We start from the raw sequence: 16,320 nt of genomic DNA on the forward strand, positions 1-16,320 counted from the left end.
TGAGCTAGTTGGAGGTGAGGTGGGATTTGACCCAGACAGTTTGGCTCCAGGGTCTGTGCTCCTGGGCTCCACTCTATACTACGTCACCTCCCTTAACACTCAGATTTTTCTCTGAAGAATCTACAGTGGTGATTCATGGGTAGCAACTGAACTCTGCAAATGACAGAACTATAAATCTGAATGCTGTATGGCAGCCATATTCAGCCATGGGATTGAAGAAGCAGAGAACTTGGGGAAAGAGATAAAGTAGATGCAAAGAGAGAAGTTAATTAGATGGCATGAGATATTGAGAATGTTTGCCAGCATCAGTCTAGTACCTGCTCTGCTGAACTCCTGCCCTTGTGTTTAAAGGAACACAACCTGGTGCCCACATGATAAATTCCCTTCCTTGTTTAAGATAGCTCAAGATTTTATTACTTGCAACCATAAGAACCTTAACTCATATCAAAACTGATAAACCACATGAGGGATGATTTGGCTCCTTCTGCTAAACTGAAGTTGATGAAATACTACCAAAATATGTTCACTTAAATAATAATGAGAATGTAAAATATTCAGATAATAACATTTTTTAAAAATATGGATGAGTCAATTGGTGTTGCAATGCTTTATTTTAATCAATATTTTTGTATATACAGTGAAGATTTAGAAATAACTACTGATTTCATTGTTTTCTCCGTCTCTGGCACAAGGAATTGCTCTGAATTTTTTCTGTTTTTTTTAATTTGGCATGCTAGATGAAATCTATGTGCCAACCCAATAAGAAGGAAGTAATTTCAGAAAGCTTACCCTCATCTCCCAGTTACACAACAGAGAAACTGCAGCTCCCTGAAGAGCTCCCTTCCTTTACTGCACAGTGCTGCTATTTTGGTATCTGTCCATTAAGAACATATATCCAGTGCTAATAGAGTATAAACATGTGTTAGTCTGGGTAAACAGTTTTTGTTAATGGACAAACCACCGAACAACCAAGTCTCTTACAGTGATGCTGTGATCTAGAATTTCAAGATGTGAAACATAATAAAGCCAAAATGGGCCATCTTTTCTCCATTACATGCTTGATATCCAACTTTCCCATTCAAGCTGACACAACAACAGTCTTTCCAATTTTATAAGGTGGAAAGCTTACAGTAATTTTCAACTTGTCTCAATCATTTACTCTTCTTGTATAGATCAGCTGCTTGCCTCTTCCTAAGGAATACTACTGTACCTATCCACTGCAAGAACTAACCATCATGTGTGGACTAATTTCTTTATTCACACTGCTACTGTCAAAGTGTCAAGAAGTCCAGACTCCTGTCAACTCAATTTTTAAAGGGCATTACAGCAGGTAATGCCCTTTAGAATGTTTTTTCCGCACGCAATGCGGCCCCCGTCAGTCCATTACTTCCTATTACTGTAGCAATTGATATATCTACTCAGCAGATGGTTTGGCCCATATAAAGCCCTCTTATTAACTCCACATTGCATTCTCACCATCCTGAGGCTCAAACCTAAGACCCTCTACACCCCCAAACCAACGTCGCCAACCCCAGGGCTGTGGACCAGTAGCGGTCCGCAGCCTGTTAGGAACCGGGCCGCACAGCAGGAGGTCAGCGGCAGGCGAAGAGGGAAGCTTCATCTGCGGTACCCCCCATCACTCGCATTACCGCCTGAACCACTGAACCGCCACCCACCCCCCAAGCCCCTCCCCGTGGAAAAACTGTCTTCCCCGAAACCGGTCCCTGGGGCCAAAAAGGTTGGGGACTGCTGCTCTACACCATCTTCATGGCAAAAGGCTTCAAGTTTCCTGTAGGACTGATATCCTGATAGTGATTCCCTAATCAAACAAAGCAATTAGCCAGGGTTACCCAACGAGTCCATTTCGTCCATCCCACCCCCTGCCTTCTTCCGCATCCCTGTGATACCTTAGCTACTCACCCTACTCTTTCCTCTAGGCCTTCTCCAGACAGTTACAAGGGAAGACAGTAAGAGCTTTCACTGTGCTAAATACAAGTGCTCTCATTTAATCCTTGAAGTAATCTAGTGATGTAATGCTACTATATCCCTCCTTTATCAGATGAGGAAACTGAATCTTAGAGAAATGAAGTAATTTACCAGTAAGTAACAGATGTAAAATTTGAACTGAGAACTGTAACTTTAAAGCCTCTGAAATAGTTAACTTCTTGGCCTCTGCACAAGCTGTTCGCCCTGCTCAGAAAGGTCTTACTACTTTCTACTCACTGGCAAACACCTGATCAGCCTTCACAGCCTCACTCAATTGCTTCCACCCGCTTTGGAATTCTGCCTCCACACTGTTCAATCAGTGGTAATTATTCTCCACTTCGTTCTACCCTAAAATAGTAAATATCACCCCCATAAATACTGATTTTGCTTCTCTTTTATTTTACCGTGAGGTCTTTGGGGGAAGGGATATTGTATTTATACCCAGCACTTGCAATAACCCAAAAATGTTTGTAATATTACATACTGGCCTCTACTAACATACATCGGAAAGCAATGTTCCCTTCATAACCACTTTATAGATTAAAAAGTTGAAATAATTCAGTAGAAAATAAATTAACATTTAACATGAAATATTCAAGCTTGACAGAGTATGCATTGGTTATTAGGCTTACTCACTGTTTAAACATTAAATTGAATATTCTGAATTTAAATACATATTCAAAGCTTTCTTTTGGAACACATAATAAATGTAACAGGTGTGATCTTTTCCCTTTATTTATACTAGTCAGATACAAAAATAATTAGAAGTGGTGGAGGTGGTAGAGAGGAATGCTGGCCATTCCACTAGGAGACAGAAGGTCCTGACAGGAAAACTTCAGAGACTCCCTCCTTCACTTATTATTCCTTGTGTGAGCACTTGTGCTAAGGGAAGGATTGAGGGGAGGGGTACAGTTTTGTCTCACAATGCAAGAGTTAACAACCAAAGCCTGTGAACAACCAAAGAAAAAGTAGTCTGTTGGATTTAAGGAAAGGCAAGAATACTGCGTCCAATGAGGCAGCTTTATCAATGCTTGAGTCATTTCGATTAGACTGGATTTTCACCTTACATACCAACTTATTCATGCTGTAGTTTAAAAGTTGTTAAGTTCTGCTAGTGGTGACTCTAGGCTTTTGTTTACTTTATCTTAGCAAATACAGTACTGATCCACGTAATCTTTTGTTGTGTGTGTGGATGATCTGGATGATAAGAGAAGTTATGCTTGGCTTCCTTATCCTTTTTCTTATCTGTCATTTATGAAAAGGACTTGTATAAAGGGATCTGTGATTTTCCTGCAATATCATTCATTTTTAAAGGATCAATAGGATATAGCCATATTTTTCAAAGTGTGAATCGAGACATTTCTGAAATTAATGGTTGCTCACAACTAGCCTTTAAACAATTAAATATAACAGAGCGGAAGAAAAACCTTGAATACATCACCTGGTTTAGTCAAATTTTCTTTTAGTCTTGTGTGTACAGTGTCTTATATATTTCACTATGTGTCTCCATCAAAAATGTCAGAAAGGGCTTCCCTGGTGGCGCAGTGGTTAAGAATCCACCTACCAATGCAGGGGACATGGGTTCGCGCCCTGGTCCGGGAAGTTCCCACATGTTGCGGAGCAACTAAGCCCGTGTGCCACAACTACTGAGCCTGCGCTCTAGAGCTCGCGTGCCACAACTACTGAGCCTGCATGCCACAACTACTGAAGCCCAAGCGCCTAGAGCCCGTGCTCCACAACAAGAGAAGCCACTGCAATGAGAAGCCCGCGCACCCAAATGAACAGTAGCCCCTGCTCACCGCAACCTGAGAAAGCCCGCACGCAGCAACAAAGACCCAATGCAGCCAAAAATAAAAATACAAAATAAATAAATTTATTAAAAAAAAAAGTCAGAAAGCCACAGAGCTACTTATGAACATGAAAAGATTCAGTGTCCACACCAAAAACACTGTACTTACTGGGATTTCTACCATTTAAGGAATCAAGATAACTCTTATTATGAAACAAAGTCCAATTACAGAAAGATATTTAATTAATTCTGGACTAAGAAAGTTTCTAAATACCCTTGCAATAGTCAACCTAAACCCAGGGGATTTTATATGTTAGCAAGAATATAATTTGCTTTGCAGTATAGTAATAAATCATATTGAGAAGCAATTTATTTTATATTATAGAAAATCTGAGTATTTATCTCTTTCATACAATTTAAAGGGTTCATCTCAAAGCAAAAAATTCAATACGGAATCAAAAGCAAATGATAAATATTTTATCTTACCACAATTTTAGTATAACTTTCCCAGATAAACTAAAACCAAATACCACCTCCAAAAGCTGTTACCAGTAAATAAACTATTTCAAATTTCAAATCTGATAAAGAAAACTCAGTATCTCCAGAAAGTTCTGCAATTAAATTGAACACCCGAACGTCTATACTATTTAAAAGTTTGGTGTACAGAGCAGTATTTTGTGTCCTTATCACACCTCTGAGACTTTCCATATTAGTGACCAAATTTCATATCAAATAAACTCCAGGGCTAAATCCCCTTTGGGGGAGCTGGAATTGCATCAAGGTGTAACATATATCAGTATGTAGAATATGGAAGAATGTTCCCTGGTAAGCATATTAATATTCATTCATTCATTCATTTTCTCTCTTCCTGTCTCCTGTACATGTGTGAGCACACACCCTGCACACCCCACAACGTCTTGTATTTATTGAGAGCACATGACGCTCTCCAGGACCCGCTCACTGCCTACCTCTTCAAGCTCCTCTGTCCTCTACACTGTGTCACTTTACATCTCCCTGTTTTTGTTTCTTCTCCCTCCTGGCCTGGAAAATTCCTATGAGGTTTTGAAGACTCAGCTCAGACCCCTTAAGAAGATCTTGATAGGACCATCAGAAAAAAGTGAAATAGAATTCTGAATTCTTTGGTTAAGTTTTCATGATGGAATATTGCAAAATTAATGGCTAAAATGAAGCTTAAAGATTATCCACAACTGTGAACTAACCTATCCTGACTTGGTATATATAGTAATATTTATGGTTAACTAAAAATTGGCAACAATCTCCATATAGTATATATAATTATAAAAATAGAAATTATATTAAATAGGAAAAGAATGCAATAGGCTGGATATTTCTTTATTGATGAACACTTACAGAAGTATATTATGGTTTTGTATTTGTTTTGCTTTTGCTTTTTTTTGTCCAGCTGATTCTTTTAAACTGCAGCTATAAACATCTACAAAAGGAGGGAGTGTAATGAATCCCTGTGTACTCATCTTCTGTTTCAACAATTATCAACACATATTTATTTAGTTCACCCACATCACCAACCCCTCTACTAGATTATTTTGAATCTTTGCAGACATTAACTATCCCTACCTATCTTAATCATCATCATTAACTATATCCATAAATCTCTCTAAATCAACATTTTAAACATAATCAAAATATTACTGCATACACAAAAATTGAATAATTCTAATATCACTAAATACCTAATTAGTGGTCAAATTTTCCCTGATTATCTTATAGATTTTTTTATGGTGTGTTCCAATCAGCATTGAAACAATGTCAGTACACTGCATCAGGCTGATATAACCCTTAAGTCTTTTTAAATCAACCTATGAGTTCCCCCCCACCCTTTTTTTTTCATTACAATATATTTTTTGAAGAAATTGCCATATTATGTTTAAGGTTCCCATGTCTTAAAATAGAGAATTAGGATTTCATACTAGTAAGGTAATCGTTATGATATATTTGTTCATTCTGTTGCTTGTGATGAGTACTACTGAATATAATAAATAAGAGGTTACTACAACAATAGTTATGAAAGTTTGTTAAAAGGTATGGATCAATAGCCATTATAAGGATGACATCTACAGAGAAGAAATAACAAACACTCACAAGGACTTCGTTTTTCTATTATGCCAGGACATACAAACTAAGACTCTTGGAGAATGGTTAAAAAAAAATTTACAAATCCCAACTAAAATTATACTCATAATAGTTCTTAGTAATAATGTAAAGACTCTGAGAGTTATTTGATTTTTAGATAGTTCAATTCTTAATGTCTATGTTATGGCCCACTGGTAAAAATGCTCCACACCAGAAAGACTGAATTATACGTGTGTAAATGTAGGTAGCCTTCACCTAATAATCATACACATACATACAAGGCAAACATGTGGGACATATTTATGTTTGGCACTATAAAACTCCTCTCAACCTCACTACATAAGAAAGCATTAACCTAAGTGTTACTCCTAGGACACTTTTAAATGTACTATTAAGATATAATAGTGTTTAGTTATGTAAATAAATCCTTGAAAACCTGTAGACCTTGTTGTAGCTGTAACAACGCCAACAGCAATACTTCTATTTTAATTCCCAGGAAGTTATGCTTCAATTGCTACAGGAGTATAACTATCATATTAGAAAAGAAAAAAGAGCCCCAGAGTAGTGTGCAAGGCCCCACCTACCATAGACCTGGGCTTGCTGATGGCCACCAGACTAGTGAGGAAGTCTTCATCGTGCAGCTGGCTGAAAACATGGGCGTCATAGGCTACCATAATGGAGATTTCTTCCATCATCTTGCCAGCTGGCCTTTCCACAGCAGCAGCTGCTGCCCCAGCTACAGACCAGACTATCCAAGGGAAAATCCTATTGCAGCTCAGTGCCAACGCACACACCCACCTGAGTTTGAGGGGGTGGAGTGTCAAAATTCCAGAAGGAGAAAAAAAAAGCAGCTGCTATCATAGGCTTGTCTAGCAATTCATCCCCAGTAGAAAACTGAGAGAGGTCTCTTATCTATGGAGGAAGTATACACTATAAACAAACACCTTCTGCATTCTTAACAGAGCATCTGGGAAAATTCAGTTTTTGGAAATCTTCTTTAGACTTCAAAGAGAGAAATAAAAGTCTCCTATGTGGAAATATCCTAGAGCAAAAATGAAAAACAAAAACCAAAAAACACAAAACTTGATTTATTGTTATGGTCTTGATAATTAGAAATTTTTTTCGTTTATCTTCTTACTTCAGTATTACATCAAGATTCTTCTTCTTGGAGGAGAAGTGGATTTTCTTACTGCTTATTTTTCACATTCATAGAAAATAGATGGCAGCCTTTAGTTTTTCAGAATTTATAGAATTCTTGGTGCAGTTAAAAATTATCTCCTGAAGTACGAAAAAAAAAAAAAAAGGGGTTCTTTTTTCCCTCTGAGTATTTCTGTTAAGAAAAAAAGTACCAAAATATAAAAATGAAACAGGGACTGCAATATCAGTGAATAACCATTTCCTCTTCTCCCACTTAAAAAAACATGACTATTTTAAACAGAATTCTTGATATTGAGAGCTTAGTTTTTTGCTGTTATTCTGAAAGCAACACAAGGTTCTCATTTCTAAACTGATTATTTTTCTCCCAGAGATAGATGTTCTCTTGGTCTCTATTTTTAAGCTTAGAGGTTTCTTTTAATTACCCAAATTGGCAGATAGTAATGAACTATTCGTGCCTTAGCCACCAGAAGCATTTTTTTTAAAGTACAGCCGGAGACCATAAATGAACCTCAATGTGCCCTGATGAAAAATGTGAAAGCTGCCCATAATTATCATTACAAGGTTGCCTAAATCACCAGGAAATATAATGTATGCTAATTTCCATGGGAAAAGTATTAAGCAAATAAAAAAGGGGGGGAGGACAGATAAAGCTCCACCAAAAGTTGTCTTTCCAGTATTTCTAATTAAGCTATTATCTTCTCTGCTTTTTATAGATTATGACACTGCAGTACCAAGAGAAATATTATTTATTAGAATTAGAAATCAGTTTGGCAATGTTTGTCTACAATCAAATACAGATACTGTTTGGAACTTTTAGTCCTAATTACCAATAGCAGTATTACGTTGTCTAAGTCTGCTTTTCAGAAAACAAAACTTGGAATGAAATTTATAGTGTCTATTTTTCCTTGTTTTTCTAAAGTATTTCCACCTAGATGAACATGATTACTTAAATAGTACCTGGGTCCATTTAAATGTGATTAGAAGAGTTTTGCAATACTATAGCACTCTAGATTACAAACGCGCACACACACACGCACACACACATACACGGAAGGGGGAAAACACCTTATTGCTAGGAAACACAAGCAAGACTAATAGGCTTATTTAAACAGAAAATGCAATACTTTAAATAAATCCTCAAGATTAAAACAGCTTCAAACTGAGTTTGACCCTTGTTGGAGCTGGTAAAGCATTTTCACTTCATTTTTTCCCTACAATGCAGCTCTGCCTTTTAAGCATTATTTTCCTTAAAAATTCTTCCAGCACATTCATCTTAACGCTGACTAACCAGGTAAAAATTAAATGATCATCAGGAGACATTATAAAGCGTCAGGCAGTTCATACCTTTTCAATTCCTTTTTATCTTTTCAGAAGTACTTTAAAGGATACTGTGAATCTCTTCGTGCATTCACTAGCACCAGAAGGTTTCCGATTTATCTTGCAGGACCATTTTCTAGCTGTGAAAGCAATTCCTCTGACTTTCATATTTTCCTTTGCTCCAGTGACTCAGTGCTTCCACAATGATATCTGACTCAGGTGCACTGACAAAGACACCTGTTGTGGAAGGTAAAGAAACTACTTCCCATAATGCCTTATTCCCTGCTGGCAACCACCCAGGTGCAAACAAGAATTATAACCGCATTTGAGCAGTTGCCTATGCACCCGGGGAGAGCACATTCGGTGTAACAATAGGTAATCATCTTGGTTAAGAACACTCCTAACCAAGAAAAAAAAAACGGCCAGGGAAAACAGTATCAAATAATTTTAGGTGCTGTGTGTTAAACTCATAAAACTTCTAAGGCATCAGGGCTATAAGAGTGCAAAACACTTTTAGAAACATAAAGGCTGTAAAGACAGTTTTAAAATTACAAAAACAAAAGCTAACAATTTCAAATAATTAAGTCCTTTGAGAATTCCACACAGGTTCTAAGGTAAACAATTAGGTATCTTTAAAATGCTTCTGATTTATTACTTTCAAAAGACTCTTCTAATTAGCCACAGTGCCTTCTAATTATTAACAACATTCACTCCTAAATCCAAGAGGTCCTCTCTCATAGCCACAGTGCATATGTTTTCTAGAGCAAGGACTCCTCTAAGTTTGATGGGCATCCTTCATTTTTTGTCACCCTTAAATGTTTCTCCATACTTCAGAGTCTGGGATGCAAAAATTCAAATGTTCCTTTTGTCATACAGTTAAATGTATATTTGTGTTCCCAACAAAAAGCATACTTTTTGCAAACCAATGATCTATTTAAAAAACTGTCTTTGTGTTCTCTTTTCCTAAAGATGTTTTCTCCAGTGTCAGAAATAACAGCTATCGTACCCTCCCAAACTTCAGGAGTCACTGTACACAGCCATGTTTACATACAGTACTTCACTCCCTTGCAAGACATCTTTCTTACTCTTTTGCCTTTTTCCCGGTGAACTAAGACCCACTGATCTCCCCGAATGGTTTCCACCTGAGCTTCTGCAGTCCTCGACTTCACACTGTGCAGCTCCACTGAAAAAAGGCGTGGGGGTGGGGAATTACCTGAGATCAAGGCGTGAAGTGCCGACAACACCAGTTGCTGCTAAAATTTACCAGGAGAGGATTGGGTATCAAACAGGCAGCAGAAAACAAGGCACTCGTGGTAACCAACAGAGGGGCTCCAGTTCCAGCAGGAACCATCTAGCTGTCTGTCCCAGGGCAAGTCATTTAACCTCCGGAGGTTTCAGTTTCCTCATGGTCATGTAAATTGAGAGGGATGGAATATATCGGAGGTTTTCACATGTGCTCAGTGTGCTCAGAAAGAGTCAAAAGCAGTGTGTCCTATTTCCCTCCACTAAATAGGCTTATTGGGGGATTTGAAGGTGAAAATACCTTTTTAATCTCTATCAGAATAAAAAACAAAGGTGAACAGTAATCCCAGATGTTAAGAAAGTCCCCCCAGGGTTGCTATAATGTGTCCCGACAAATGCAGTCTACTTTGTACCCTAATTTGGATTTTCTAATATCAACTCTTCTGCTTTTAAAAGAGGATTTGGGGACAGTTGCTACACTTTTTATTAGCTACCCTTTATAGTCTTTCTATTCAGAAGCCAAACTGCCTACAAAATAATTTTCAAAAGCCTCTCTAGATCTCATTAAAATAAGAACAAATTAACAAATAAAATATCTCCAAATATTTTTAAATGCTGTTTTAAATTTTTTACACAGATTTTACTCTGTTAGCTGATTTGTTCCAACAGCCATTCTTCTAGGATTATTACTATTTAACAAAAACATACCTGGGTCATACTAAATGAGTGTGAGTCTAATAAACCATTCCTGGCCTTCAGAGAACATCTATTCTCAAGTGCCAAATTTAGAAAGAGCCAAGACAAAAATCAAGAGAAGCCTGAATAAGATGTGAACTTTTTTCAATTTCTGTGTTCTCCCCAAATGCAGCAAAGCAATGTAGTTTAATTATGGGAGTAGTATTCTTTTTATCCACCATCAAAGCAGCCAATACATTAAAAAATGATCACACATCATTAAAAAATGATCTCACCTCACAAGAGTGGCTGTAAGGACCCTTTTTCCCATGCCTCAGGTTCTACTTGTTCAACATTCTCATCACAACAGCCGTAAAATCAGGATAAGACAGAAAGGAAGACAAAACCACCAGGACAGAAATATGGCCTAGAGGGCAGAAAGGTCTATGTCCCCCACATGTACTGGCAAAGCCCTGTAGAGACTGTTCTTTGTTCCCCAGTGGTCTTTGTCTAATCATTCAGGAACATCTTTATAGATTCAATTAATATATAATAGATTCAGTTCAATATAAACATTCATGAGGTATACATGACTCAATTTTAATGGACTGTCACAAAATGTTCATGGTATTGACATAAAGAACACTAAGAAAGACAAAATTCTACAATTACTTTCTTAATCACAGGAAAACAATATTCCAAGTAGGTTTCTCTTTACACTTAGGAGTGCACATTACAGAACCCAAGTGCTCTAAGTGGCGGAACAAAAGATAAAACGAGAGAGAAACCACTGAAGTATCAAACAGAAGAAAGCTTTTCAGAATATTTTGGATTTCAGAATAGTCCAGTAACATGCTGAGTTTTTACAAAGGAAAAAGAACATGAAGTAAAAGATAAATAAGCAAAATCTTAGTTCTCTTTAAAATCATGCAAAGGTAAATAAAGAAAACCATTATTCTCGTGTCAAATTCCGACCATTCAGCTCATTATCTTTCCTATCTTTGCTAGTAATTGCTAGGCAAATTCAAAACCTCAGAAAACACTTATTCTTTAAAAAAAAAAAAAAAAAAATCCCCAGAGTTAAACTAAGAAAACAAAAACCAGTGGGACATAAATACTTGCTCAACAGTTACACTGGGTATCTTACTTCCTCATTTGCATCTCACTACAAAGAATGAGGGTGAGGTACATTCCAGACTATGAAAGAGTAGCTGCAACTCTTTAACAAGTCAGCTTTCTACCTCATTTGTAACTCTGAAATCCACAGCCAACTATTAAAAACAAGACAACAGGTCCAACATGGAGTCACTTATGCTAAGCCCCATGTCACCAAAGACTTAGTTACAGTTTCCACTCTCCCAGAAATGAAATCTTAAACCAGGAATCACCTCATCAGCACTAGTTAGGTAATCTGCCTGATAGACCTCTGCTGTCCCCTAAAGGAAAGTAATCTTGTGATAACCAATCCACTTTTTTGCCTCATGTTACTTTCTTATTCCTGCTCCCTTCTGCCTATAAAAGCCTTTCATTTTGTACGGCTCCTTGGAGCTCCTTTCTATCTGCTAGATTGGCTGCCGCCCTTTCGTGAACTGTTGAATAAAGCCAATAAGATCTTTAAAATTTACTCAGTTGAATTTTGTTTTTTAACACAACACATTCACTTAAATTTTACCTAACCAAAAATAAGCATTGCAAGTGCTCCTAAGCATTCACTGATATTTGCTATCACCCCAAGCGAGGACGGTTCCAAACACATCTAAGAATACGAGTAATGCTTCATCTTGTCTCATTTTGAGCAGAATATACAACTGAATTGTAATTGCAAATAACTTTACCTTAATTTCTAAAGCATTTGAATAACTTTTTTAAGTTTTACTGACCACTAAATCAAACCATTCCACATGGAATATGTTTCAAATTCCTTTTTCACAAGGTCAGAAGGTAGGTTTAGAGAACAACAAAGTGTTAACTCGTTTTCATTCTAGTGTTCATTTGTCTCAAGTTCTTCCTGTAGGGCTGGTGACCCAACCTGGATAACTCTTCCAAATGGGCCCTCAGATCCCTGTAGTAGGTCATATACAGAAGCTTGCAGTGGTGGACTTGGCTAAAATCCTGCAGTTAAAACTGGAAGAATTTAATGGTATGTGAATTATATCAATTAAAATTAAAACAGCAGCATTTACTAAATGCATGCAATGTGCATGAGGAGGGCTTATAAATGTGTAATATAGTAACATATAATCTAGTTATAATAATGACTAATATATACTAAAAATTCTCTATAATAATAATGCAGCTAGTATTTAGTAAGTACTCACTATGTCCTAGACATAGAATCTCATTTAATCTTCGCGTAAGTCAATGAGCTAGGTACTATAAATATCCTTGCTTTATAGACGAAGTAACTAAAGTGTGGAGAAGTTTAGTGATTTGACTCCATTCTCACAGCTAGAAATGGAACTGACAGGATTCAAAAACAAGCCTGTCTGGCTGCAAAGTGCATGCCCTTCATGACTACAGGAAGATAAGGGAAGTAAGCAAACATGTACGGAGAATCAGCCCTGTGCCAGACACCACTGCTTCTCCCACGCTGGGATCTCCTTGACACTCACACACTTAAGGTTACACAATACAATACACCATGTCTGTCAAGTCATATTAGGATTGTAATAGAATTAAGTCCTTCTGCAGACAGGAAAGTCTTCATGGAAAAAATGGATTGGATTTTCATAAGCAAAGTGAAGTAATTTTTTTAGAGAGAAAATAAAATTAGCCTGGCCAGAGTGGTGAATTTATGTTAGGTACAGTAAGAGGTACAGTTTCAAAGGCAGATTTGAATCAGCCTGTGGTAGGTTTCCAATCTCAGGTCAACAAATTTGGAATACAAGGTATGTAGGCCAAGGGCAGTCCTCGAAGACTGCAGGGTTTCTGCCTTTCTAGCCTCCATTTTTTATCATTAGAGTAAGTATAGCATAATGGTTAACACATGGGCTCCAGGGTTCAAAATACCCTGGTTTGATACAATGCTCTGACACATACTAGCTGTTTGACCATGAATAAGTTCCATAAGCTGTCTCACCCTTGGTCTTCTCATCCATAAATGAGAAAATGATAACAGTGCTGATATTATGAGGAATAAGGTAATGCACATAAAAGCCCTTAGTAAGGTGCCAGGCTCTATAAAGTATTTGATTAGTGATAGTTGATTAATAAAAATGATGGAGAGTTCCCTGGTAGTCTAGTGGTTAGGATTCAGGGCTTTCATTGCTGTGGCCTGGGTTCAATCCCTGGTCAGGGAACTGAGATCCTGCAAGCTGCACAGCACGGTGAAAAAAAAAAAAGAAAGAAAAAAGACAACTGGAGTGGTAAGATCATCTGCCAAAAACTGAGGAGAAGATGGAATATAACCTTTAGAAATGAGGTGGGGTCTCTTCTCAGTACATAAGAACACAGTCAATGCCTCTATTTTCTATTTTCTTGTCCAATTAATAAAAATCCTGGAGGGAGAAATAAAAGGTGTCCCACAACTCCAATCCTGTACCAGTTTTCCCTACACAATGAATCTTTCTAGATGTTGCTTTGTTTGGGAGCAATCTGTTAATTTACACAGGTCCTTCTGTCAGAAATAATTGAAGCAGGTTAGAGGAGGTAAAAGGTTGATAATGGGGTGGGAGGGGATCTCTTACAGTCCAGCTTCCCTCTCCAGTTTCCTGACTACAATGCAAACAGAGCCTAATCAATTTCCTCTTATTAAATTGAGCAATTGTGACAAGAACAGGGAACAAAGAGAGCATTTGTTGTATAACGATATTCATCGGTCATAACCTGATCAAGAAAACACTGTTACTATGGGCTATCATGTGGAAATACAAAATCTTTCTTTATAACTGTATTATAAAAAGATTTTCCAGTGTTCATTTGGATCTTAGAGTCAAAAGAAATATCCTATGCAATAGTTTAGAGTAACAGCTTATCCAGAAGCTTAGAACTGACCAATAAACCTGTAATCTACTTCGGTTCAAAGATATCAACTGAATTTGATTAGGGGTGAAGACGGAAGGAGGGGAAAACCCCAGAAATTTAACAGTTATTGTGCTGGGGGGAGCTTTAACTACATTGTTATCTCTTTTAGTTTTTGCAACAATACTGTGAAGCTGGTTTTATTATCCCCATTTTACAGAAGAGGAAACCACTGCCCTAAGTGTATTTGAGATCACACCACTAGTAAATCAGAGACATGATTAAAACCGAAATACGTGATTACAAGCTCGGGGTTTTTTCTGCTTTTTGTTTTTTCTCCACCTACAACAAGTTCTGCATAACATGAATTCAAGAGAGAAGAAAAAAAAATTCAATTTGGAGATCCTGAAATAGAAACTTTAAAATTTCTAAAGCGGGACTCTGTATTTCTCTTCTCTTAGTATTGTTTTTCATATTATATCATTATATATTGAAAATATGAACTAAAAACTCATTGCATCTGATAATATTATTTATTAATAATTTATTAATGCACATATTAACAGTCTGTTACAACAGAAAATACCATGTGGACTGAGGCAGCGTTCTTTGAACTGTCAATGGTGGCTTTCATGATGCTAAAAATTGGCTTTTTCTTTGCGTTAAGGGCAATAGTAAATTGCTTAAAATTGGCTAATAGTAAAATAATAAAAAGTATTAACTTTTTAACAGCAGTGGCAATGCCCAAAGCATTCTAATTTTATTCATTTTGATAAGAGTTTATTTTTTATGTTCAATCTAAAATTTTTTCCCAAAAAGTGATCATTTCAGGTTTAAGAATTGTTATGTGTCATCATAGAGAACATCTCTCTAATATCATGAGGATCATAAAAATAGCTAAAATCCATATGCTTTAATTCCTCTTCAAATTAAGCAGGAAGTTAAGAGATAATATTAGTGCCTGCATAGCTGAAATATTAGTGCCTGCATAGCTGACCAAAGATTTTATTTTCAGTAAGAAATTCTAATATGATAACCACCTTTAGGCATAAGGACATATGTATTCTGCAAAACATCTTTCTTATTTTAAATGTCCATTTGAGATCTAAGTAATGCTGCAAATGTTTAGGTGAAAAAGGCCTATCTACTAGTTAACCAGATACATAAAGAATCAAAGGCAAAACAAGCAGCTGTCAATTTCTAGAATTTCTGGCTATGCATTCCTTATTATGTTGTCCTTATTATCCTGTACTAAAATTTTCAATGTGTTCTTAAATATAAATTTTAAATGTTCAAAACTGCTATGAAACCGTTATTTTATATTAAACTTAGCATGCATTTAGGGAGAATTTTAATTATGCAATGTAATATGAGATTATGACTTATAATACTAAAATGACCAACATTTAACTATTATTGAAATAATAGTGAAAAAAAAATTACTTTAGCTGAGATTATATGCTTCTATACTAGCAAATCTGAATAAATGGTCAGATTGTAAAACTGAATACAAATATGTATTAAATATTAGTGGTTTGTGGAGAATTTTAATTTATGTAAATAATGTCTTTTGCTTCTCCTAATGGGCAACTAGTTCTTTGTCACTTCACTACTTGTATCTCTCTTTCAAAGAGTGCAAAAACAGGGAAAGAAGGAAAATCTCTAATTTGTGACTCTAATTGGTAGATGTTATTTCTAATCATCTATGTCAAATAGGCTATGGGAATAAGTTAAAATTAAGAGCTAAAATAAATAAAAGTTTCAGTTTATGAAAATTTCAGTTATCAAATGTTCTAGCCATACTTTCAATTTTCTATTCCCATGTATAAGGAGAACTGCCTAAAATAATTACAGGAAAACTGGCTCATAAGCCTGGCTAAATAAACTTAATGTTAAGCAGAGTTCTGGTATTAAACTTTATAAAGGATAAAAGAAATTGCCCCTTATCTATGCTTGCAAACACAGAATTGAAGCATTAATAAGTGGCTGCTTTTATTAACTATTTTATTTACTATTAACAGTCTTGTGAATTTTTTTTTTCTTTTCCCCTGGAAAAACTGAACAGTAAGCTGGTCTTGAAG

General features: G+C 36.4%; 1 protein-coding gene across 22 annotated transcripts in view; it reads right to left on the reverse strand.

Moving 5' to 3' along the window:
* Positions 1–16,320, reverse strand: part of RABGAP1L (RAB GTPase activating protein 1 like) — a 786,837-nt gene that overhangs the window by 82,827 nt on the left and 687,690 nt on the right. For 2 of the 22 annotated variants that reach the window (XM_082437223.1, XM_082437231.1), the window contains 3 exons: positions 9,576–9,764; positions 8,390–8,599; positions 6,472–7,217 (listed from right to left, as the gene is read on the reverse strand). The exons of 12 other annotated variants lie outside the window; for them this stretch is intronic. In XM_082437223.1, the coding sequence (XP_082293349.1) occupies positions 6,472–6,582 (111 nt within the window). In that variant the 5' untranslated portion in view covers positions 6,583–7,217; positions 8,390–8,599; positions 9,576–9,764. Of the gene's footprint in view, positions 1–6,471; positions 8,364–8,389; positions 8,621–9,575; positions 9,765–16,320 lie in introns of those variants that run through there. 8 more of the 22 variants (XR_014256710.1, XR_014256715.1, XR_014256712.1 and 5 more) reach the window with 7 other exon arrangements.

This window comes from Balaenoptera physalus (genome assembly GCF_965194825.1).
Source record: "Balaenoptera physalus genome assembly, chromosome: 1".
Lineage (NCBI taxonomy): Eukaryota > Metazoa > Chordata > Mammalia > Artiodactyla > Balaenopteridae > Balaenoptera > Balaenoptera physalus.